Source organism: Leucoraja erinacea, chromosome 17 (assembly GCF_028641065.1).
Source record: "Leucoraja erinacea ecotype New England chromosome 17, Leri_hhj_1, whole genome shotgun sequence".
Taxonomy (NCBI): Eukaryota; Metazoa; Chordata; class Chondrichthyes; order Rajiformes; family Rajidae; genus Leucoraja; species Leucoraja erinaceus.
In genome coordinates, this window is record NC_073393.1 from 10,987,329 (window position 1) to 11,010,644 (window position 23,316).

At 43.6% G+C, this 23,316-nt stretch overlaps 1 protein-coding gene across 2 annotated transcripts in view; it reads left to right on the forward strand.

Annotated features, from left to right (window-relative positions):
- Positions 1-462: 462 nt before the first annotated feature.
- pskh1 (protein serine kinase H1) overlaps positions 463-23,316 on the forward strand; it is a 33,932-nt gene continuing 11,078 nt past the window's right edge. For both annotated transcript variants that reach the window (XR_008724852.1, XM_055648492.1), the window contains exons 1-2: positions 463-679; positions 2,089-3,109. Coding sequence is in view for 1 of the 2 variants with exons in the window: in XM_055648492.1 (XP_055504467.1) it covers positions 2,168-3,109 (942 nt within the window). In the remaining variant the exon portion in view is untranslated. The remainder of the gene's footprint in view (positions 680-2,088; positions 3,110-23,316) is intronic.

Below are 23,316 nucleotides of genomic sequence, written 5' to 3' on the forward strand. Positions count from 1 at the left end.
ATTTAAGGCAGAGATCGATTCTTGACTAGTACAGGTGTTAGAGGTTATGTGGAGAATGCAGGAGAATGGGGATAGGAGGGAGAAATAGATCAACCATGATTGAATGACGGAATAGACTTGATGGGCCGAATGACCCAATTATACTCCTTTTCCTTATGGCCCTGACTTCTCAGTCTGAAGAAGGGTCTTGACCCGAAACGTCACCCATTCCTTCTCTCCAGAGATGCTGCCTTTTACCGCTGAGTTACTCCAGCATTTTGAGCCTATTTTCTTCATAATAACCAAGCAATATGATAACCAAGCAAGCGGAGCAACGTAAAAGGATCTTTTTTTCCCCCTGACAAGGTAGTCACCTTCTGTTGCAGGCGATGATGTCCTGGAGGATTGGGCACAAGGACTCGATGACCGGCGGCCCAGGAGCGCGAGCAAAGAGTGCGCGCGGCGAGCGGGAGCGCACGGGGAGCGCGCGGCAGGAAGTGACGCGGGAGCGCGCGCGCGGCGGCGGCGGTGGCGGCGAGTTCAGGGAAAGTTCGCGACGGCCGCGCTGCGGGAGGGCGATGACCGTCGTCGAGGCGGAGGCCGGAGCTCTGGGTCTGGGATGTCGCGCCCGGCGTTGCCGGTGACCGCAGCACGGACAGCGGCTGGCCGCGGTTGCGAGGAGGCTATTCGGCGGAGTCAGGTGGGCTGGGGCCGGGGCCGGGGCCTGGGCTGGAGTTGTGACTGGGCTGGGCGGGGGTCTGTGCAGCCTCGGGCTCGGTTTGTGAGAGGCCCGGCCTGTGCGGGGCTGGCAGCGGGCAGCTAGTACAGGGAGAGGCTTCACAGGGCGGGTGTCCGGCTCCTGAACCCTCTGCAGTAGGCTGGGAATGAGAACTTTTTGATCGATTTCTTATATGCAGAGATGCTGCCTGTCTCACTGAGTTAAGCTTCTCAGTCTGAAGAGGAGTCGTTGTCCTTCTCTCCAGAGATGCTGCCTGCCCCGCTGAGTTACTCCAGAATTTTGTGTCTATCCCCTCTATAAGACTTGGTTAGGCAGAATTTGGAGTTTTTTGTGTGCAGTCCTGTCGCACCATTACCAGATACTGCGCCAAACACTGGCAGAACGACATCTGAGATTGCAACGGACTCGAAGAAGAAGAAGACCAGGAAGGAAGGCTTTTGAAGAGGGTGCATAGAATAGTACAACACAGGATCAGGCCCTTCGGCCCACAATGTCTGTCCAAACATGATGCCATGATGTTCACTCACCGGCCTGCACATAAGTGATATATTCCCATATCCCCGGCATATCCATGTGCCGATGTAAAAGTCTTTTAAATGCCATTATTGTGTCTGTCTCTGCTAGCACGCTGGCACTGTGTTCCAGTCACCTTCCACCCTCTGGAGAAAAAAACCTGCCCCTGCATATCACCTTTAACTTTGCCCCTCTCACCTTAAAACTATGCCCTCTAGTATTGAGGTTGTGGTAGAGGTTTACCAGAATGCTGCCTGGATTAGAGGGTATTAGCTATAAAATGGGGTTCGGCAAGCTTGGAATTGTTTTCTCTGGAGCATGGAGGCTAAGGGAAGACCTAATAAGAGTATATAAAATTATGAGAGGCGTAGATAGGGTAGACAGACAGACAACCACTTTCCCAGGATGGAAATGTCAACGACTACAGGGTATAGCTTTAAGGTGAGAGGGGTGTAGTTTAAAGCTGTTGTGTGGAACAAGATTTTTTTATATAGAGTGCAGGAATGTGGCAGGGAGGGAAAGGGAAGGGAGTGAAGGCAGATATGATAGTGGCATTTAGACTTTTAGATAGACACATGGATATGCAGGGAATGGAAGCAGACGAGGTTTATGTGTAGAGAGATGAGGTTAGTTTATCTTGGCATCATGTTCAGCACAGGCATTGTGAGCCGTGGTATCCGTTTCTGTGCTGTACTTTTCTAAGCTCTTTATGCTGTGTAGATACATTTTTAAGGACAGTCATATTATGAAATCCATTTATTTGTAACGTTCGCCTGGAAGAAGTTTGTATTCTTCAGATAATTCATTTGCAAGTACATTATTGGAAGTGTTGTGAAATGTGTACTGTTTTGTTACAGAGGAAAGGTCAAGGTGCAAGTAGACAAGGAGCCGGATGAGAATGAAGAGATGAAATGATTTCCTGGCTCAGTAACAGCAATGGGCTGCGGGATAAGCAAAGTGCTTCCCGAGCCAACTAAGAACTTCCATTTGGATCTCGTCAAAACTGTGGAGCCATACACTGGCCAAAATGGAGATAAATACAAGCACTTTATTAAAGACAATACCGCCAAGAATCGGAACAAGAATGATGCACCTCCACCTCATCAGACTAATGCCCACCAACAGAGTGGGCATTGGGACCAGCAAAATGATCCTCGTAGGAATAAAGTGGCAAAATATCGTGCCAAATTTGACCCCAGAGTGACTGCAAAGTATGACATCAAGGCCTTGATTGGGAGAGGAAGTTTCAGCCGGGTTGTCAGAGTGGAGCACAAAAGCACCAAACAACCTTATGCAATAAAACTAATTGAGACAAAGTACAAGGAAGGCAGGGAAGTCTGCGAGTCTGAGCTCAATGTCCTCCGGAGAGTGAAGCACACAAATGTTATACAACTTATTGAAGTATTTGAGACTCAAGAGCGAGTGTATATGGTAATGGAGCTTGCTACTGGAGGTGAACTCTTTGACAGGATCATAGCCAAAGGTTCCTTTACTGAACGTGATGCCACAAAAGTGTTGCAAATGGTTCTTGATGGCGTTAAATATTTGCACATTCTAGGCATCACACATAGAGACCTGAAACCTGAAAACTTGCTGTATTATCACCCAGGTGCTGATTCTAAAATTATGATCACAGATTTTGGATTAGCAAGCACTCGAAAGAAAGGTGACGACTGTCTCATGAAGACGACCTGTGGCACCCCAGAATATATTGCTCCTGAAATCCTTGGGAGGAAGCCTTACACAAATTCTGTTGACATGTGGGCATTGGGTGTAGTTTCTTATATTTTATTAAGTGGAACCATGCCCTTTGAAGATGATAATCGTGCTCGATTATACAGGCAAATACTGAAGGGAAAATATAGTTACTCGGGAGAGGTGAGTGATTAAAGTTAAAGTCATTTTGCATGAACAATTTCTGGAATTAAATAATTACATTATTTGGATGTGCGACTGCATGAGCGTTTCTTTGATTATTTACAGTGCATGGGAGCAAACGCAGTTACAGCAATGTGAATTCCACGTATAAAATCTTTGTGTCACTTTCTATTTGTTGGCTTGAGTTGTGTTTTAAAATGAAAAAAGCTAACCTTTCTGATAATTGGCAAATACTTAAAAATATTCAAAAGCTCAATGATTGACGTTTTCATTGACCCTGTCCAAATCAAAACCTGCACTTCTATTCCCAATTTTCCTGCTATACTGTACCTATCTTTTCCCACTCTTGGATAGACAAATCAATTTAACTGGTAAGTAATTCATAGTAGTCCATATCTAAGAAGCCTGTCCTCGCATAGCTCCACTTGTATTTTCTGTGTTCTGTGAAATCTGTTTTCTATTTCATCTTAAATTATTTTTCCGTAACACTGGACACCAGTATACCTTTTTCTGTAACAGATTGGAAGAACTTGTTTATTTTTGGCAATAAGTTCAAAACAATTTGGGGTTTTTTCCAAAAGCTAGTCGCTGTTTCCCTTTCCCATTCCCACCATTTTGGTACTCAAATTCCATACCTGCTCCTCATCATGTCAGAGCATTTTGCTTTCTGCTCCACCCTTGTTCCCTGACATATCATCTCGGTGTGATCAAGCTTTAATCCCTGATACACTCAGATAAGTTTCTTGACCATTCACTGATAGTCCTCTCACTCACCAATCCACGTATTTATAAAAAAACAATGTGACAAACCCATTTCATATTCAAATTAGTTTATTGTTACTAGGTCCAGTGAAATTCCTTGTTTGCATGAAGGTCATAAAGTATACAGTATACATGATTGTCTCCATCACAGGAGACAGATTATTGACTGACATCTATTACAGCCCACTGACTTCTATAGCTATCTAGACTACACTTTTCCCACCCGGTTTCCTGTAAAGACTCTATCCCCAATTCCTCTGTCTACGCCGCTTCTGCGCCCATACTGTTGACATGTGGGCATTGGGTGTAGTTTTGCCCATGAGGTGTTCCATACCAGGTCATCAGAGATGTCCTCATTCTTTAGGGAACGGGGGTTCCCCTCTTCCTTTATAGATGAGGCTTTCACTAGTGTCTCCTCGATATCCCGCAGCTCCGCTCTTGCTCCCCCTCCCCCCCTCATTCGTAATAAGGACATAGTCCCCCTTGTCCTCACCTTCCACCCCAACAACCGTCGCGTACAGCACATAATCCTCTAACATTTTCGCCATCTCCAACGGGATCCCACGACTAGCCACATCTTCCCATCTCCATCCCTTTCTGCTTTTTGCAGAGACCGTTCCCTCTGCAACTCCCTGATCAACTTGTCCCTTCCCACCCCCTCCCCAGGTACTTTCCCCCGCAACCGCTGGAGATGCAACACCTGTCCCTATTACCTACCCCCTCGACTCCGTCCAAGGACCCCGACAGTCTTTTCGGGTGAGGCAGAGGTTCACTTACAGTAGATGAGGTTGGAGGAGGTGTATCCACTGTTCCAGGTGTTGTCTCCTTTATATCGGCGAGACCAAGCGCAGACTCGGTGATCGTTTCGCTGAACACCTCCGCTCAGTCCACCTAAACGTACCTGATCTCCCGGTTGCTCTCAACACGTTAACTGCCCTCCCCCCCCCCCCCCCCCCCCCCCCCCCCCCCCCCCCCCATTCCCACACTGACCTTCCTGTTCTGGGCCTCCTTCATTGCCAGAATGACGCCCAGCGCAAATTGAAAGAACAACACTTCATATTTTGCTTGGGTAGCTTACACTTCAGCGGTATGAACATTAACTTCTCTAACTTCAAGTAGCCCTTGCTTTCCCTCTCTCTCCATCCACTCCCCCTTCCCAGTTATCCTATCAGTCTTACTGTCTCCGACCACATTTTATCTCTGTACTGCCAACTCCCCTGACATCAGTCTGACGAAGGGACTCGGCCTGAAAAGTCACCCATTCCTTCTCTTCAGAGATGCTGCCTGTCTTACTCCAGCATTTTGTGTCTCTTCGATTTAAACCAGCATCTGCTGTTCTTTCTTATGCAATATACATGATTATTTTGGGTCCAATAATAAATACAGTGAGAAATGCAAAATCAGCAGAATGGTGCAAAGATTGTGGTGCAATCGGAAGCAATGCAGGTTCAGACACTCAAGCAGAACAATTGCTATATCAGGCTGTGGTTCATCATGTAAGAATACTTTGCATAACTCATCTTTAGAAGTTCAAGTGGATATGCCAAATCATCTTGGATGCCTAAGAAAGTAAACATTCTGATGTGCTTTCTTGATCACTGCACCCTTGTGAAGGAACTTGAAGCCGTTGACAACAGCTTTGTCAATGAGTGCAATGTTGTGTTCAGCTCCATCCCTGGAATCATTAGATCGACATTTTTTTTGTGCTGGCGTTAAGGTCAAGATTGTTATCCTGACACCATGACAGAAAGTTCCCAATGTAATTCCATGTTCCCTCTCATTGTTGATCCAGCTTGCTGCATTGGGCCATGCAGTCATGGGTGTACAGGGGTTGGAGCAGTGAACTGAGCACATGACCTGAGCAGCACCAGTGTTGAAGGGTTCGTGTGGAGGAAATTTTATGACCAATTCTAATTAACCAAGATCAGCCTGCCTGTTATCCAGGAGCGATTTGCATTTGGTGGCCCCAAGACAAAAGTGTAGTATTTTGGGAGGAGATTATTTGTTATTATGGTGTTGAAGGTTAAGCTATAATCATAGAGTCATACAGCATGGAAACTTATCTATACCAACCAAGATGCTCCATTCACACTAGTTCCCACATGTCTTTGTTTAGCCCCTTATCCCTATAAGGCCTTGCTATCCATGTAGCTCTCCAAATGTATTTTAAATGTTGTTAGTGTTTGTATTGTTAATGTGGTCCAGGGCTGAATGTTGTCCATGTGATTTATCTTCAAACTCCATTTTCTTCTCATGTTCCACCTCCAAGTGTTATGTCCAGTTGCTCAATTGGCCAAATCTGACTACGTTTCCATGAAGCAGCATGATCATCCTATTGTCATTGGTGCCAAACTATGTGTGTGATTAATTACACTTTGAAGACTTCTCTGTGATCAATCACATCATCCACTGAAGGCTATACTTCATTCAGTGGGAGAAATTTTCTTCTACTCTCAACATTCGAGTGTGGATGTTGTTTTGCCTACGTGTTCAACATTTCTTTTTTAATAGCAACAAGACCTCCAGTTATGTTATTACTATATGTGATATAATTTCTTATTTCTAAGATTTTTCAACTGTGAAAGCTTTTAATATTCTTTTGTCCTCCAGGAGAAAGAGTTTAAAATCCAAGCTCCCAACCAACTGCCACACTGAATCTATTACCTGCTATTTAATTTTTGGTCATGTTCTGACAAAACAAAATTGCTTAAATCTGTGTTGGGCATTGTTAGTAGAATGTGGTATTCTAACCACTGATATTTCAATGACTTCCATCACTTCATTGTTTTGATGAGAATGCCAAGAATGTTGGGTGCACTACTTGGTTGGGACGGTGTATCACATTCAGCTCTTTTTAATACTATCGCCAATAGACTATTTGTATCCTAGAACAATGCATGCCTCGGAGATTAGTGCAATAGTTCTTAAAGGAATTTCCTTTACACATCTTGTTCTCTTCAACTCGTGTATTACAGAAAAATAATGCCATCAAATGTAGAAAAAGCAGAAGGTGTAATTAGCTGTTTTTTTTTAGTAAACCTGTTTTGATATTTGCCATGAATCACTGGGATCTTTCACCATTCATTGAGTGTTGCTTTGGTTGAATATCAGAATAGTTTTGTGTCCCTTGAAGAGAAGGTAGATAATTCTGTTTGTCGGGCTAATTATTGATATCCACTAATGTTTGTTCATTGATGTACGTTAACCCTGTCACAAAATAGTTTGGTTCATTAGTTTCATCGCGCAGTAAATTCTAAACAATTTTTTTCACACTGGTGTGGTAATTATCTTTTAGATAAAGTGAATGGATTTGTTTTCTATTATTGTATTGTTAATGTCTGGCTATTTTTCAGTAGTTTAGCATGCCATGTTAAATAACACGTTTGTAACCCATTGAGAAAGATCTTGTCTTCTACAACCTACGTTATGGGAGATATATAATCAGATTTCTTCTCTTTGTCTAATTAATACTGCATGAAAGGGGAAAATAACATTAGGAAGAATTTTCATTTAATTTTGGATTTGGTTGAATGAATTGTGTGAAAGTCATTAAACTAATCTTTATCTCAAATTGGTACTAATGGATTTTTTGACTAAAGGATTATGAACAAGATATGTGGGTATCTATATTTCTCCACGTTGACCTATTTTTTTGGTTGTAATTATATTAATGCAAGATCATTTTTCAGAGGCGAGTAGAAATAATTATTGATTTTTATTTCCCTATGTTATATTGTGCATACCTATCATCGATCCATGTTATCATAAAACAAATTGAATATAATGTGATTGATGAATTAGGGGCTGCCGTTGCATTACCTAGGCCAAATTGGTTACAATGCAATTTTGATTGCGAACTAGAGAATTATTTAAACGTTACGTTAAAATATTGACAAGCAGAAAAGAAAAAGCTGCAGTGGATTTGAACAGTATAAGGCAGTTTCCCTACAGTAATCAGATACTAATGTCTCCAGAACGCAGCTGCTAGTTGAACTGTGGGTGGTCATTATAATTGACAAGCATTTGGTTTCTATTGATACTTGTGCAACAATACTCTATTAAACAATGTAACACACAGCCTTTAGGTATCCATAGCTTGCAGAAACAAAAGTAAACTTATTGCTACGGAAAATGCTTATTTTTGAAAAATCCTGCTGGAAAAATAACTTTATCTTGCAAGTCTGAAACTAGATAAAATGTGATGTTCTGTAACACAAGGTTTCTTCGGAACACAACTATTGCGTATAGCAGAACTACATGTACTACAAAAGTAATATACCATATTCAGTGATTTTATTCAGTTTCTGCAGCCGTACAACAAAAATAAACAATTCCACAAGACACACAAGCAGTCTGAAGAAGGGTTTCGGCCCGAAACGTTGCCTTTTTCCTTCGCTCCATAGATGCTGCCGCACCCACTGAGTTTCTCCAGCAATTTTGTCTACCTTTGATTTTCCAGCATCTGCAGTTCCTTCTTGAGCAACTCAATTCACGCAGACATCCATCACAGTGAATCTTCTCCTCACTGTGATGGAAGGCAAAGTCTTGTCTCTCCCGTGCTCTCCATCCACACCCGATGTCATAGCTCCGGCGGGCGAGGGTAAGTCCCGCGGCCGTTAAGGCCGCGCCGGCGATGCAAGGCTCTGTTCCGGGTCTTACCGTTGGAGCCCCCGGCGGGCGATGGCAAGTCCCGCGGCCGATAAAGCCGCACCGGTGGATGTCAGGCCCCGCTCCAGGCCGTTTTCAGCCCCGCCACTCGGGCAGGAGAAGCTGCCGCCGCGGGAGCTCCGAAGAGTGGTCTCCGACCAGGGACCGCGAGCTCCCGATGTTACCGTCCACCGGGCCTGCAGCTGGAGCCTCCGAAGCTCCGAAATCTGGTCGCAGCCGCGCGCCACTACAGCTCTCCATGCTCCGAGGCCAGCCTGGTAAGTCCGCAGGCTCTGCGACTGGAGCCCCAGTCGGTGCCAGGCCCCAACGACAACGGAGACCTGAAAGGGAAAAGGCCGTTACAGCGCCGCCATTTGTGCCTGGAAAGATGGAGTTCAATTTGGGGTTCAAAAATAATTTAAAGTTATTGCATTTGGGTAGCACAGTAGTGTCGTGGGTAAAGCTGATGCCACATAGCTTAGGTAGTCCTGGCTTCAAACCTGACCTCTGGTGTTATCTTTGTAGTGTTTATATTTCTCTGGCTGCATAGGTTTCTCCCAAGTGCTTGGTTTCCTTGCATATTCAAAAAACATGTGGACTGGTGGATTAATTGACCACCCAAAATCTCCTCTAGCGAATCTCGGCTTTTATGTTCCTTATTGCTCTCCCTTGCCCCTCTTTTTTCCATCAATCTGTATATTGTCTTGTATATCTCGGCAGCAGTCCTGTCTTCACCCTATCAGTCTGAAGAAGTGTCTTGATCTGAAACGTCGCCAATTCCTTCTGTCCATAGATGTTGCCTCACCCACTGAGTTTCTCCAGCATTTTTCGTCTACCTTCACCCTATCAAAGATGTATTCTTCGTCCTGTCCATTCATTCCCTACCCTCTCTGTGGATTAAAACTGACTTGTTTTCTCTCTTCTTGAGTTCTGACGAAGAGTCTTCATCTCATCAAGCATCTTGCATTTTCTTGATTTATTTTTAATTTTTAAGCTGACATTCATTTGTCATTGTACGGGGTGAGACTGGTCCGTAATTCATCTTCTCTGGAAGTGGCGGCGCTGTTAACAGCTGCGGCTCGCCTGCAGTCCGTCTGTCTTTACTTTTTTCTGTTGTTTTTTTTGTCTTGTTTTGGTTAAGTTTTAGTTTGTTGGGTTGTGTTAGAGGGGTGAAACATCTTCTCTGTCTCTTCCTTTGGGGGAATGCGACTTTTTCGTGTCGTATCCCCCTTCTCTGCCTCCGTCTGCGCTGAGGCCTAATGGCGGAGCTGGCGGCCTCCAGCCTGCGACTGACCCCGAGGCTCCGGAGGCAGAGCCAGCCAGGACTCACCAACGAGAGGCTGGCCGTCTTCGGGGCTGAGGCAGCGGTGGCCCGATTTGCTGGTGCGGCGTTCTGGTTTTCGGCGGCGGCCTAGAGCTGATGCAGCGGGGCTCGGAAGCTGAGACTGCGGGACCCGGACCCGGAGCTGGGGCGGCGGCCTGGAGCTGGAGCTGGGGCGGCGGCCTGGAGCGGAGACTGCGGGACCTGGAGCTGATGCGGCGGCCTGGAGCTGGGGCGGCTGCCCGGAGCTGATGCTGTGGCGGGCCGTCTTGGAGCGGAGACGGCGTTCCGGCTTTCGGCGGCGGCGACATCACCACGGAGGTTCGCTGGGCTGGAGGGCGGCATCTCCGGCCTGGATCGATCGCCTCAGCGCAGAGGGAGAACAAGGAGGGAAGAGACGGAGACTAAGACTTTGCCTCCATCACAGTGAGGATGGGCTTGGAGAACACACTGTGGTGGATGTTTAATTTGTGTTTATTGTATGTTTTGTTTTTACTGGTTCTGTGTATGACTGCAGGCAACATAATTTCGTTCAGACCGAAAGGTCTGAATGACAATAAAGGAATCTAATCTAATCTAATTATGCTGGTGGCCTTGCTAAGGCAGCGTAATGTGTACAGGGCTCTCAATTAACTTTTTTTCACTGATGCCAGCCGGGCAACCTAGGCAGCTTTTTTGGTTGCCAAATGACAGTTTAGGTGGTCATTTAAGACGGCTTGCATGATGCGTTCGATAATGTGCTCGGACGAAGTGAGTAGTTACCAGTTGGAATTATGCTGAATGAAACATTCACATATTATTTCTGCTTCAAATAAAGTCACAAACTAAACATATTCACCAATCAAGACATGATATATACCACAATGGCATGCAGCAAAATTACAATACAGTATTTCAACTCTTTTTTACACATTGCAATGAGTGCAATTTCTATTATTTCTTTCCACTTCCAAACAGAAATGTGGTTGGATTATTCAATGTATGATCAACCTCAGTGAGACCAAGCGCAGGCTTGGCGATCGCTTTGCACAACACCTCCACTCAGTTTGCAATAACCAACCTGATCTCCCGGTGGCTCAACACTTCAACTCCCCCTCCCATTCCAAATCCGACCTTTCTGTCCTGACCTCCTCCATGGCCAGAGTGAGGCCCACCGCAAATTGGAGGAACAGCACCTCATATTTCACTTGGATAGTTTACACCCCAGCGGTATGAACATTGGATCCTCCAAGTTCAGGCAGTCCTAGCTTTCTCCCTCCTCACCCTCCCATTCCCAGCTCTCCCACAGCCCACTGTCTCCGCCTTTTCCTTGCACCCCTTCCCGGCCCCCCCCCCCCCAACATCAGTCTGAAGAAGGGTCTCGACCTGAAACGTCGCCTATTCCTTCGTTCCATGGATGCTACCTCACCCGCTGATTTTCTACAGCTTTTTTGTCTACCACCCATTCACACAAGTTCTGTTATCCCACTTTCCTCACCCACTCCTTACACATTAGGGGCAATTTTACAGAGACAAGTTAACCTACAAAGCCAATGTGTCTTTGGGATGTGTGAGGAAACCCACACGCTTGCAGGGAGAATGTGCAAATTCAACACAGACAGTGCCCGAGGACAGGATCGAACAGATCTCTGGCGTTTGAGGCAGCAAGTCTACCAGCTGTGCCACTATATTTTGTTTCCCAACACACAAAAAATTATACGTTGATAACTTTGGTTACTAACAAAAATAAACTAGCCATTTTCAGTCTTAAATCTAAGTCACGCTATGTCCCCCTTTACAGCTACTATATGTTTTAATTCAGTTCAAGACTATGGGGCAGTACATTGGACATAAAGTTGCTGCCTAAAAGTGCCAGAAACCCGGAATTGATCCTGAATATGGGTGCTGTCAGTATGGAGTTTGCTCCTTTTCCCTTCGATTGCATGGGTTTTCTCCGGGTGCTCTTGTTTCCTTCCACATTCCAAAGGTGTGCAGGAACCTTTTTCAGACCCAACCCAAAATGGAATATTTTTACTTTGCCCAGTGTGTGCGCGTGTGCATATAATATACACACACACACACACACACACACACACACACACAGTTATATATAATTATACATTGTTTTGATTTACATATTCTGTTGTGCTGCTGCAAGTAAGGATTTCATTGCTCTAACTGGGACATGAGAATAAAACACTCTTGACTTCGCTAATGTGTGGTTTAGAACGAGTGTACTGGTGATCGGTGGTCGGCGAGGACTCGGTGGGCCGAAGGGCCTGTTTCCGCGGTGTATCTTTAAATTAAACTAAAACCAGAGGGAGTCTAAAGAAGGGTCTCTACCCGAAACATCACCCAATTTATTCTATTCAGAGATGCTGGCTGCTCCATGGAGTTCCCCCACAAAATTAAAGCATGGAATAGTCTTCACCCTACCATAGTTACCCAACCAGATGCAACTAAATTTAAGGTAGACAAAAATGCTGGAGAGACTCAGCGGGTGAGGCAGCATCTATGGAGCGAAGGAAATATGCGACGTTTCGGGTTAAGACCCTTCTTCAGACTGATGTGGGGATGGGGGGGGGTGGGAAGAAGAAAGGAAGAGGCGGAGACAGTGGGCTGTGGGAGAGCTGGAAAGGGGAGGGGAAACTACCTGAAATTGGAGAAGTCAATGTTCATACCGCTGGGGTGTAAACTACCCAAGCGAAATATGAGATGCTGCTCCTCCAATTTACGGTGAGCCTCGCTCTGACCATGGAGGGGTCCTGGGCAGCAAGGTGGGATACGGAATGGGAGGGGGAGTTGAAGTGCTGAGCCACCGGGAGATCACGTTGGTTATTGCGAACTGAGCAGAGATGTTGGTCAAAGCGATCGCCAAGCCTACGCTTGGTCTCACCGATGTAGAGCTGATACCTAGAGCAGTGGATGCAATAGATGAGGTTGGAGGAGGTGCAGGTGAACCTCTGACGCACCTGGAAAGACTGCTTGGGTCCTTGGATGGAGTCAAGGGGGGAGGTAAAGCGACAAGTGTAGCATTTCAAGGGAAGGGAAAGTGCCAGGAGAGGGTTGGTTTGGGTGGGAAGGGACAAATTGACCAGGGAGTTACGGAGGGAACGGTCTCTGCGGAAAGCCAAAAGGGGAGGAGATGGGAAGATGTGGCCAGTGGTGGGATCCCGTTGGAGGTGGCGAAAATGTCGGAGAATTATCTGTTGTGTGTGATGGGTGGGAGGTGAGGACAAGTGGGACTCTGCCCTTGTTACGAGTGGGGGGATGGGCAGTGTGAGCAGAGTTACGGGGTATAGAAGAGACCGTGGTGAGAGCCTCATCTGTAGTGGAAGAGTGGAACCCCCGTTCCCTAAAGAATGAGGACACCGCCGATGCTCTGGTTTGGAAGCCAGTGGTGGGAAATATAAGGTAGCTCTTTTTTGCCCAAGAACACATTTTTGCTTAAGTCCACCCTCCGCCACCTCCAGTTTAAATTCCATTTGGAATATTTTTGGAGGACCAGGAAACCAAGAAGCAAGAATTACTCCAGGGAGTTACTCCAGCTACACGGAGTGATTCTGCGTCGGGTTTCAGCGGTCGCGGGGGGGGGCGGCGACCGGACAGCAATGGCGGACAGATCTCCTACAATGCAAAGGGAGGTAAGAAAGTGCCCGGCACCAACCAGTAGCTGTGGCACTGCGCATGTGCAGGGCAGCCGATGATGTGCTGGCCGTGGTTGTGCGCATGTCCAGGGGGAGGATGCGCTGGCCTTGGCAGTGCGCATGTGCAGGGGGAGGATGTGGCACTGCGCATGTGCAGGGCAGCAGATGATGTGCTGGCCGTGGTTGTGCGCATGTGCAGGGGGAGGATGTGGCACTGAGCATGTGCAGGGCAGCCGAGGATGTGCTGGCAGTGGCGGTGCGCATGTGCAAGGCGGCCGGCCGTGCCGACGGATGAGGAGCGGCCAGAGAGCGGAGACTCGGCGGCCCAGACACGGATGGCGGGCGGAGACGGAGAGTGACCACGAGAGAGATAGAGAGGGGGGCCAAGCCGGGCAAAATTACATGGCTTTTAGGTTGCCTGGCAGGACTTTAGGTGGCCATTGGCAACCGGGCAACCGTTAATTTCGAGCCCTGGTATAGATGGAGTCGATGGAAGGGGGTCTGAAGATGAGTCTCAACCCGAAATGTCATCCATTGCTTCTCTGCAGAGATGCTGCCTGTCCCGCTGAATTACTCCAGCATTTGGTGTCTACCTTCGATGGAAGGGGGGTTGGTTTACGTGATAATCTAGGCTATGTCCACAACTCTCTGCAATGTCTTGCGGTTTTGGGTGGAGCTGTTCCCAAATCAGGCTGTGATGCATCCCGATAAAATGCTTTCCATGGTGCAAGTGGGTGAGTTGGTTGGGGACATGCCAAACTCCTCTTTTGCCTTCTAAGGAAGTAGAGGCGTTGCAGTCTACGGATCAAAACACCAAGAATCCAGTTGAGAGGGGTTTTGAGACGTAGTTCTAAGACTTTGATTGGAATTATGGTGGTGAAGGCGGTGGTATAATTAAATATGAGTGTTGGAGGTATCCTTGTTATTCAGATGTTCCAGGGATGAATGTGGAACCTGGAAGTGGTGTCTGCTGTAGACCTGTTGCGGCGGTAAGTGAATTGCACTGGATCATGGCAATGAGGAAGGCACCATGACCACCCTCTCGACATACTTCACGATGGTGGATATCAGAGAATGTAGTCGTTAAGGCATGCTACCTTGGTTTTTATTTGGCAGTGAGAATGATTGTGGTTGTTTTAAGGAAGTTGTGAATCAGAGTGGAGTAGAGAGAGGTTAAAGATGTCTGTAAATATCCTGACAACTGGTCCATGTAGTTCAGACAGCACGGCCAGGGACTCCATTCACTCTCAGGACGGCAGATCTAACATCTGCAGTGAGTGTGGGTGCAGGTGCACTCAAGGCTGCCATGGTGAGCTGACTTTCTGTTGAAAACAAGCACAGAGTGCATTGAGCTCGCTGGGAGTGATGTGTTGTTGCCAGCAATTCTGCCAAACTTGGCTTCTATCCTAGGTACACAAAAATGCTGGAGAAACTCAGCGGGTGCAGCAGCATCTATGGAGTGAAATGAAATAGGTAATGTTTCAGGCCAAAACCCTTCTTCAGACTGATAGGGGGTGGCGGGGAGAATGAAGGAAAAAGGAGGAGGAGGAGCCCGAGGGCTGGGGGATGGCTTCTATCCTGTCCACCATGCTACAATTTACAGGTGTCTGTGTGATTATTCTTGGATTATAGGTTGCTCTGGAATTGTCTTTTGAAGTCCCTGATTGTTTTGCAACAGATTACTTATATAGTTCAGGACCAATTATGGCTGCTTGCAGTTCCTGATTTTAATTGTTTCACTATTGGCAACTATCCTTTAACTGCTCAGATTTTAACCTTTGGAATTTCCTCTCTAAACATCTGTTTCACTGTCGCGCTACCTTTAGGAGCGGCTCAATGTCAGACCTTGTTGACGTTTTTGTCGAGCTCCGTGGGCCATTTTACCATTTCAGGCATTGCTTTGCAAGTTCAAATAAAATTGAGAAAGGCTGAGATCACGTTTAATGTCTGGGACATAACAGAAAAGAATCAGTGATCAATAGAAATAATAAGTTTATTGACGTCATAATTAGTATGTCCTTTAACTCACTTACTTATCTGTGATTTCATCAAATTATTTTTGGAGTAGTGAACTATGTGTTGCAAAGGGGATGGAATTGATTCAACACAAATATATCTGCCTGTGGAATTCTCTGCCTCAGAGGGTGGTGGAGGCAGGTTCTCTGGATGCTTTCAAGAGAGAGCTAGGTAGGGCTCTTAAAAATAGCAGTCAGGGGATATGGGGAGAAGGCTGGAACGGGGTACTGATTGGGGACGATCAGGCATGATCACATTGAATGGTGGTGCTGGCTCGAAGGGCCGAATGGCCTACTCCTGCACCTATTGTCTATTGTCTATATCTCCAATGTTATGGTTGGATATTTAAAATCCTTTAAACCACTAGTACGTACTTGGACAAAGTCTGTAGTTGTGTGCATATCCAATACTGCATGATTTATTTTTGTTTGTTTAACCCCCTTCGATGTAAATGTTCTCATCTCAAGTGTTGAATGTTGAAAAACTTCCTGAACTGTAATGGTAGCTTGGCCTCACTTTAGGGGTAAATAAGAGGGTGAATTATTTCTTAATACAATGATCACACTTCATAATATGCCAGTACCTTTTTGTTCATTTTGTTGATGTTTCAGCTGATCTATTAATTTAACTCTCCCGTAAAATCTTTGCTATGCTAGTCATCATTAAAATCTTGGCTCATCTAGTCTGGGCCATGGCTCCATTTTCCTACTTTTGCCTCATAACCATTTCAAGATTTGTCTCCAAGATGAATGATGCAGCATTATGCTTCCCTTGGCATCTGGTTCTTTCAGTAGCCCTGCCAACCAGAGCACGAAGCATTCTTCAGGTGCTAGAGTGATCACATTTGTTGCAGTGAGTCAGACATAGGATCTCGAGTTTTTATAGCATTGGTCCAATGAAAACTGCATTGTTTGGAATAGATGCTAAGTAAATATTGTTTATATATAATGGTCTGGTCCAAATATTTCTACGTTGAGTATTTGGGTAACCTTTTTTATATTTCTGGGGAACTAAAGTAGTTTTTTCTTGATTCTTCATCCCCTAACTTTTCTTGCGAAAACCTGATCCTTCATTTCCTACTTGCTCGGTTACTTACTTGACGATTCTGAAAAAGGGTCTTGACCTGAAACGTCACCCATCCCTTCTCTCCAGAGATGCTGTCTGGCCCACTGAGTTACTCCAGCATTTTATGTCTACCTTTCCTACTTGCTTTCAACCTTTCATTTTCCATCTCCATTTTCATGAAATGAAGGCAGAGTGAACATAGAGTTCCTCATTGTTATTTCTGGGTTCTTGGTGCTGTATTTACCAGCAAAAGCGATTGTGTTTCAAATGTAGTTCCATGGTTGTGGAGTTGTAGAGAATGTATTGAAGTTGTCAAATCATATGAACTTTTCCTGTGCAAATAATGTCTTTGCCTTGACCTGCTGATAAATGTATTACATCCATATACATCATCTATATAAAAATTAAACTTTCCATATAATATGTTGAGAGTTCATACATGAAAAGCTTCTCGAGTATCTAAACTATTACTAAAACTATTTTGTCCTCTTCTGATTTGTGTTTTTTTTTTAAATTTGTGCAAAAATGGTACCCTATAGCGCTAGGATCTTTTCGCCACCTTACCGCTCCAAGCGCACCAAGTTTTGTTCCAATTGGTGAAATATTAGAAAAGTTATGAAGGTTTAAAAAATCGTGAGATCAGCAGATGGTTCTTCTCGCCTGTCAGTCACCATGAAGGTAACGCCCCTTCCAGCACCTGCGGAGAATAAAAACATGGAGGCGGGGCTGAGTCCGTGAACGGTGTGCGGGTTGCTTCTGCAGCGACCAGCACGACGGGCCGGGAGCTGTTAAGTTGAACCGGAAGCCTCTGAGTGAAGTTGGAGTGGGACCGGGAGTTGCTGTGTGAGGCCGAAAGCTGAAGGTGCGGGGTGAGCAGAGTGCGAGCTGCGTCTGCTTGCGACCACCTTCCCCCTTCCCCCCCCCACCTCCCCCCCCCCCCCCCTTTCCCCACGACGACCCCCCTTCCCCCACAACCCCCCACATTGGCTGAGTGAAACTTATTTTTGTTAATTAGTGCCACAGTGTTTAATACTCTCTCAAGTAAAGTATTGAAATTCCATCCTGGATTATGTTGTTGCCATGCTTGAATGAAATGTAATCAGATGCAGATTGCTGCCAAGTGAGTCATGGAGATGATAGCCTCTAGTTCCCGTGAGTTTCAGATGTGAACAATATGATCTTTTGCCAATTTATAAAGATTGAGAGGCCTTTGCTTTGGATGCTATGTGATCATGGAAAAACTGAACACTAAACAATCTTAGGCACCAGCCTCCTCAAAGTTGACAGTAATTATAGAGATTTTGTGTAGAGGAATGATGGGTTCTAGGCAACAGCAGCTAGATCAATTAGTTGGAATTAAGCATTACAAGAGGATAAAGCAAATTTATATCCATCTATCCTAATATTACCACAATACATAGAAATCAGGGAGAGTTAGCTAACTAGGTACAAATAGGCTTCATGGTGGGAAGCAGATGATAATAGTAGAAGTTTGTTTTTTCAGATTGGAGGCCTGGGACTAGTGGTGTTTCTCAGTGATCTATGCTTGGTCCATTGCTGTTTGTCATATCAATGGTTTGGATGAAAATGGTCAAAGTAAGATGTAAGTTTGCAGATAATGGTAAAATAGGTGGATTTGTAGATGATGAAGATGGTTATGAAGAATTACATCGGGGTCTTGATAACCAGGGGCAAGTGGACCGAAGAATGGTTAATGGAGTTCAGTTCAGATAAGTGTGAGGTGTAGCATTTGGGTAGTCAAATCAGGGCAGGACCTTCACAGTAAACAGTAGGGGCCTGCGGATTGTTGTAGATGAGAGGGATAAAGGAACACAAGTACATAGTTTCCTGAAAGTGGTGTCACAGGTAGATAGTGTGTAAAGAAGGGGAGAGGAAAGATTTAAAAGGAACCTGAGGGGCAACATTTTACACAGGTGGATATATGGAATGAACCGCCAGAGTAGGTAGTTAAGGCAAGTACAGTAATATTTAAACAATTTTTGGACAGGTACATGAATAGGAAAGGTTTGGAGGGATATGAGCCAAACACAGGTAAATGGGGCTAACGACCTCTTGTCGGCATGTTGGGCTGAGGGATCTGTTTCAGTGTTGTAAGACTCAATTGCTCTAATACCATCCTATTCCCTTATCAGAAGGATTTTTTTTTCAGATATATCCTTGTAGCATTTAGACGACAGTCATTTCACAGCTGATCCACAGGAAGATGTGGTTCATTCAGTGTATTTTTAGGAGTTGCAGTTTTGGCAGACAAGCCAAACGGAGACTGTTTTGCATAACAGAGAGCTGTCAGAATGGAGTTTTGATAGTTTTCACACTTAATCCACCTACAGATCTTCCAGAAACCAAATTATACATAAATTACACATCAATTCTACGTCAGTGAAAATAAAGTGTGCTAAAAATACACATTTAGAAAACAAGTTTATGATAGTTCAAGAGGTGGTCTGCAGTGTTGTTGCAGAGGTAGGATGAGGGTTGTGCAGGTTGGTACAAAAATCTGATATTTGGAGGTGTGGGACTTCAGGCTTCTGTACTTCTTGGCTAATGGCAGTAGTGAGAAGAGGACGTGATCCAGATGGTGAGGATCCTTGATGATAGATATGGCCTTTTTGAGGCAGCGCCTTGTGAAAATGCTTTCAATGGTGGGGTGGATGTGCCCATGTTCGATCAAGCTGAGTCCACTGCTCTCTGCGGGCTTTCTGCGTTCCCGTACATGGGAATTGCCGTACCAGTCAATGGTGCAACCAGTCAGGATACCTTCTACTGTGCACATGTGGTAGTTTGTAGAATATTTGCTGACAAGCTGAATCTCTAAGCTTCTAAGAAAGTAATTTTCTTTATTAAGAAATTGTTTCAATTCAATTTACTTTTTAATATTTCTATTATTGACTTGGAAAAGATACGAGTTTGCCCGTGCATGACTTTGTTTTGACAAATCCTTTAAATGCTCTGGTGAATTCCTAGGAACTCCTGTTCCCGTAGTTTTAGTATCCTTTAATATTCTGTTAATAAATAATTATATGGTTAGTACAAGCGGAGATTAATGTCACTACCTTCTTGACTAATTTGGGTTTTTCAATTTGATTATTTAAAAGCTCTTTCATTTGTTTAATGCATAATCCTAGAATTTCAGATGAATACCATTTAATGCCAAAGTAGTTTCCAATTGACATCCATTTTGTAGTGTTAATTTTGTTTATGGTTTAATAGAGGTTGAAGCAAATTTTACAAATTTGGAACACTGAAGGTTGTCATAGAAACCAGCATAAAGGAATAGCGTAAAAAATGTAGGGTTGAAAGGATCATAAATTAGTACGGGATATACAATTAAGCAGATGCTAAATAAAAACTTTAACCAGTTTGTAGGCTGAACATGTAAGGAGAAGAACCTTGGTAGTGACCTCTGTTTGCAGTGGGTTGACTTTTGCTTTGCGTTCTCCTGCCCGGCCCCTCCCATGCATCTCCCCCTCATTGTATGCTGATTGTAATTCAATGTTTTAAGATGCAATGGATTCTTCAATTATGTGATTAATAAAAAGCTTCTACTTTGCTGTGTGCATGTTTCAGCTATTATTTCATGCATAACATATGCAGTTACTTGACAATAGCTGTTAGTACAGATGTTCATGCCACAGACATGCTTTATTTGACACCAGCAGCAAGTGTCACCACATCCCTACTGATTGTAATTACTAGAAGTATTTTTCTCATCAAGGGGCTTGAGCTCGTAACCTGACTCTGAGGTAGAATGAGCCAAGATGAACATGTCTTTCACTCTTCTGAAACTTAAACTAACAGTATTCAAAAAGTGGTTAAATTTGAAACTCAGCAAACATTGTATTTAAAAAAAAGTAATATCCATGGTTAATCTAGCCTTGTTTTTTTTACTGCTGAAATCCACAATGTGCTACTATGATATTTTCTAAAATATTGAGAACCAACATTTCTACAAACATTGAGAAATGCTGGAAACATTTGTTGTATAATAGTTTTTTTTTTAATGGGACATTTGTGGGATAATTGTTTGCATTTTGTAAAGCAAGTGAAACATCAGCTGTGTACATGGCACCTTTAATCACTTAAATCGAATTAAGCATAAAAATGTTTAGCAATCTCAAATTTCAAAACTAGGCAAAACAATTGTTAAGATCCTATAAATGCTGCAAACTTGGGAAAAGAGCAGCTGCCATTATATCATTAACTGCTTACAAGTTCCCTGCCAAGTAGTGTGGCAAATTACTTGGAGAGTAGGCTGAGGTTATTGTTCTCAAGCCTGGTCATTAAATGACTAGCTGATGAAATTTGCTAGCTGGCCGTCATGGTTTCTAAATGGCTGTTTACAGCTAATGACTTGGTTTTGCAGTTAGAACTGCTAGCTCTCAAAGGTACTCACGAAGACAGAATATAATCTTGAGCAAAAAATCAGTGCTAGTGGAACTCAGCGGGTTTGTGAAAGGAATTGGCAGATGACGTTTTGGGTTGTAATGTTTTAGGTCTTTACCCTTCTTCAGACTCGCTATGAATTCTGATTCTCAGTTAGACCCGAAATGTCATCCTTCCATTCCCTTGACAGATGCTGTCTAACCAGCTAGTTCTTCCAGCTCTTTGTTTTATAGGACTTTTTTGGCTTGCAATTATTTTCATTGTACGAGCAGCTGGGAATGTTTGGCACCCAGAATTAGTATTGTTAACAAACAAAATGATCAGCCAATGACACTTTCAAATTCACAGCCAAAACGCAAAAAAAAATCAAATTAACTTTTTAAACATCTTATAAGGTGAATAACAAAGATTTGAGCAGGAAATTTTAAACTTGATTTGATTTTTGTGATTATTTTAATGTATGTGGAATTTAAAATTGTTCTTTCATAATTAGTTCACATATAGAATTGGTTTCTCGAGCCAGAGATATGATCAGTCATTAAGACCTAGTACTATGTTAGAAAAATTGATATTCAACAACTCTTAACAGTTTGGAGGATTGTTTGTTAACAGCAGGAGTGGTCCGTAGAATTAGACTTCAACTTTGAATCTGAGGATTTTCATAGCTCTTCAGGTGGAAATGGATATCACTGACAGTCCCATTTGCACTTCTCAGAAATTGTTGTCTTATGTATGTAGTGATGATGCAAATGCTGACTTTTTTCTAGCACAAATGTTTGGCTTGTGTACTTTGTGTATCTAAATGTGACTTATTTAATGCTCATTTCTTGTTCACAGAATAGGTACTAATGTTGTAAATGTGCACCTCTCGTCACAACTAGATGATTCACATTTAAATAGCAAACAGATCAGGCATGCACTGTCATTTACTTTTTTTTTAAGAAAGGGTTTTTAATTGTTCAACATTATAACATTTTTTACTTCATCTTTCATGATTAGTTGGCCGTATTTAAGCTGCTAAGTATCTTTATACTTCCCCTCTGCGTCACTGAAGCATTTTCTCCTGTGTGCAAACCATTTTACAAAAGTCGGAGTGGCTGCGGGTGGGGGCTGTAGATGCAGAATCAGAGTTGTAAAATGACTTTTGTAAAATGTTTTTGCACACAGTTAAGTGCAAACACTATTGGGGGTGGGGGTGGGTGGTGGGGGTGGGTGGGGGTGTAGATGCAGAATCAGAGTTGTAAACTCTGACTTTTGTAAAATGTTTTGCACACAGTTAAGTGCAAATACTATTGTTTTGTAACTAAACGCACATAAATGTTAGAGTGTCTCTGGCACAGTTTGCAAACTGAAGGATTCCCTATAAATATGCTCAACATTTATATTCTGGTTTAGTTTGACAGGAGCAAGGTGGATTCAAAATTATTGTGTGTAATCTCTAGGTGTGTAGTAATTTTAATTTTGATAAAAGCAACTTTCAGTCTGGGACAAGTCAAGTTGAGTTTAATGAAAATAAAATTTTATGTTGGAGTTGTAAATCAGTTTTTGTATTTTTTTCTGTTCCTCTTATATATTTGCTTCAACATGGAAGAGTATTGTGTACTCTAAATAAAATGGGTTCCCAAATTCAATCCTTGATCTATGCTAAAAGTATCTAACACTAGCTGAGCAATGTTAATGTGCTACAGATAACTTCTGAGTATCAATAATAGGCAATAACAGTTAACCAAAAATATTTTCTTGATGCCACTGACTTCACTTTAACCTGGGTCCTTGTTGCCACAACTAGCAAAATGCTTTATTGATATCTGACATTTAAGCTGCTTTAAATATTGAGAGTGGAAATTTGAGTATGAACTTCAAAATGAATGATATGTTGTTTGTTTTAACCTTTGGCCTGGCATTTGCGATGGAGTTCTGCGTGGGATAAAATGTAAGCCTTGATGTACACTTGACACCAGCGCAGCCAATCTGCATCCGGCCTGAGTCCCAAGTATTCAATTTAATACATTCCCAACATTTGTTATAAATATAACAATCTCAATATCAATAGTTAGATTTAGCTCTTGGGGCTAAAGGAATTGAGGGATATGGGGAAAAAGCAGGAACGGGGAACTGATTTTCGATGATCAACCATGATCATATTGAATGGTGGTGCTGGCTCAAAGGGCCGAATGGTCTACTCCTGCGCCTATTTTTATATGTTTCTAATATTATTAATGTATCTGTGGATGAATCAACCTGTAAATATACCCAAAACACTCTTCTTGACTTTTACTTTCTTACTAAACAAATAATCCTGACATGAATTAGGTGAGTTGGGCCCATTCCAGTCTAAATTTGAATATTTTATCAGAATATGCATA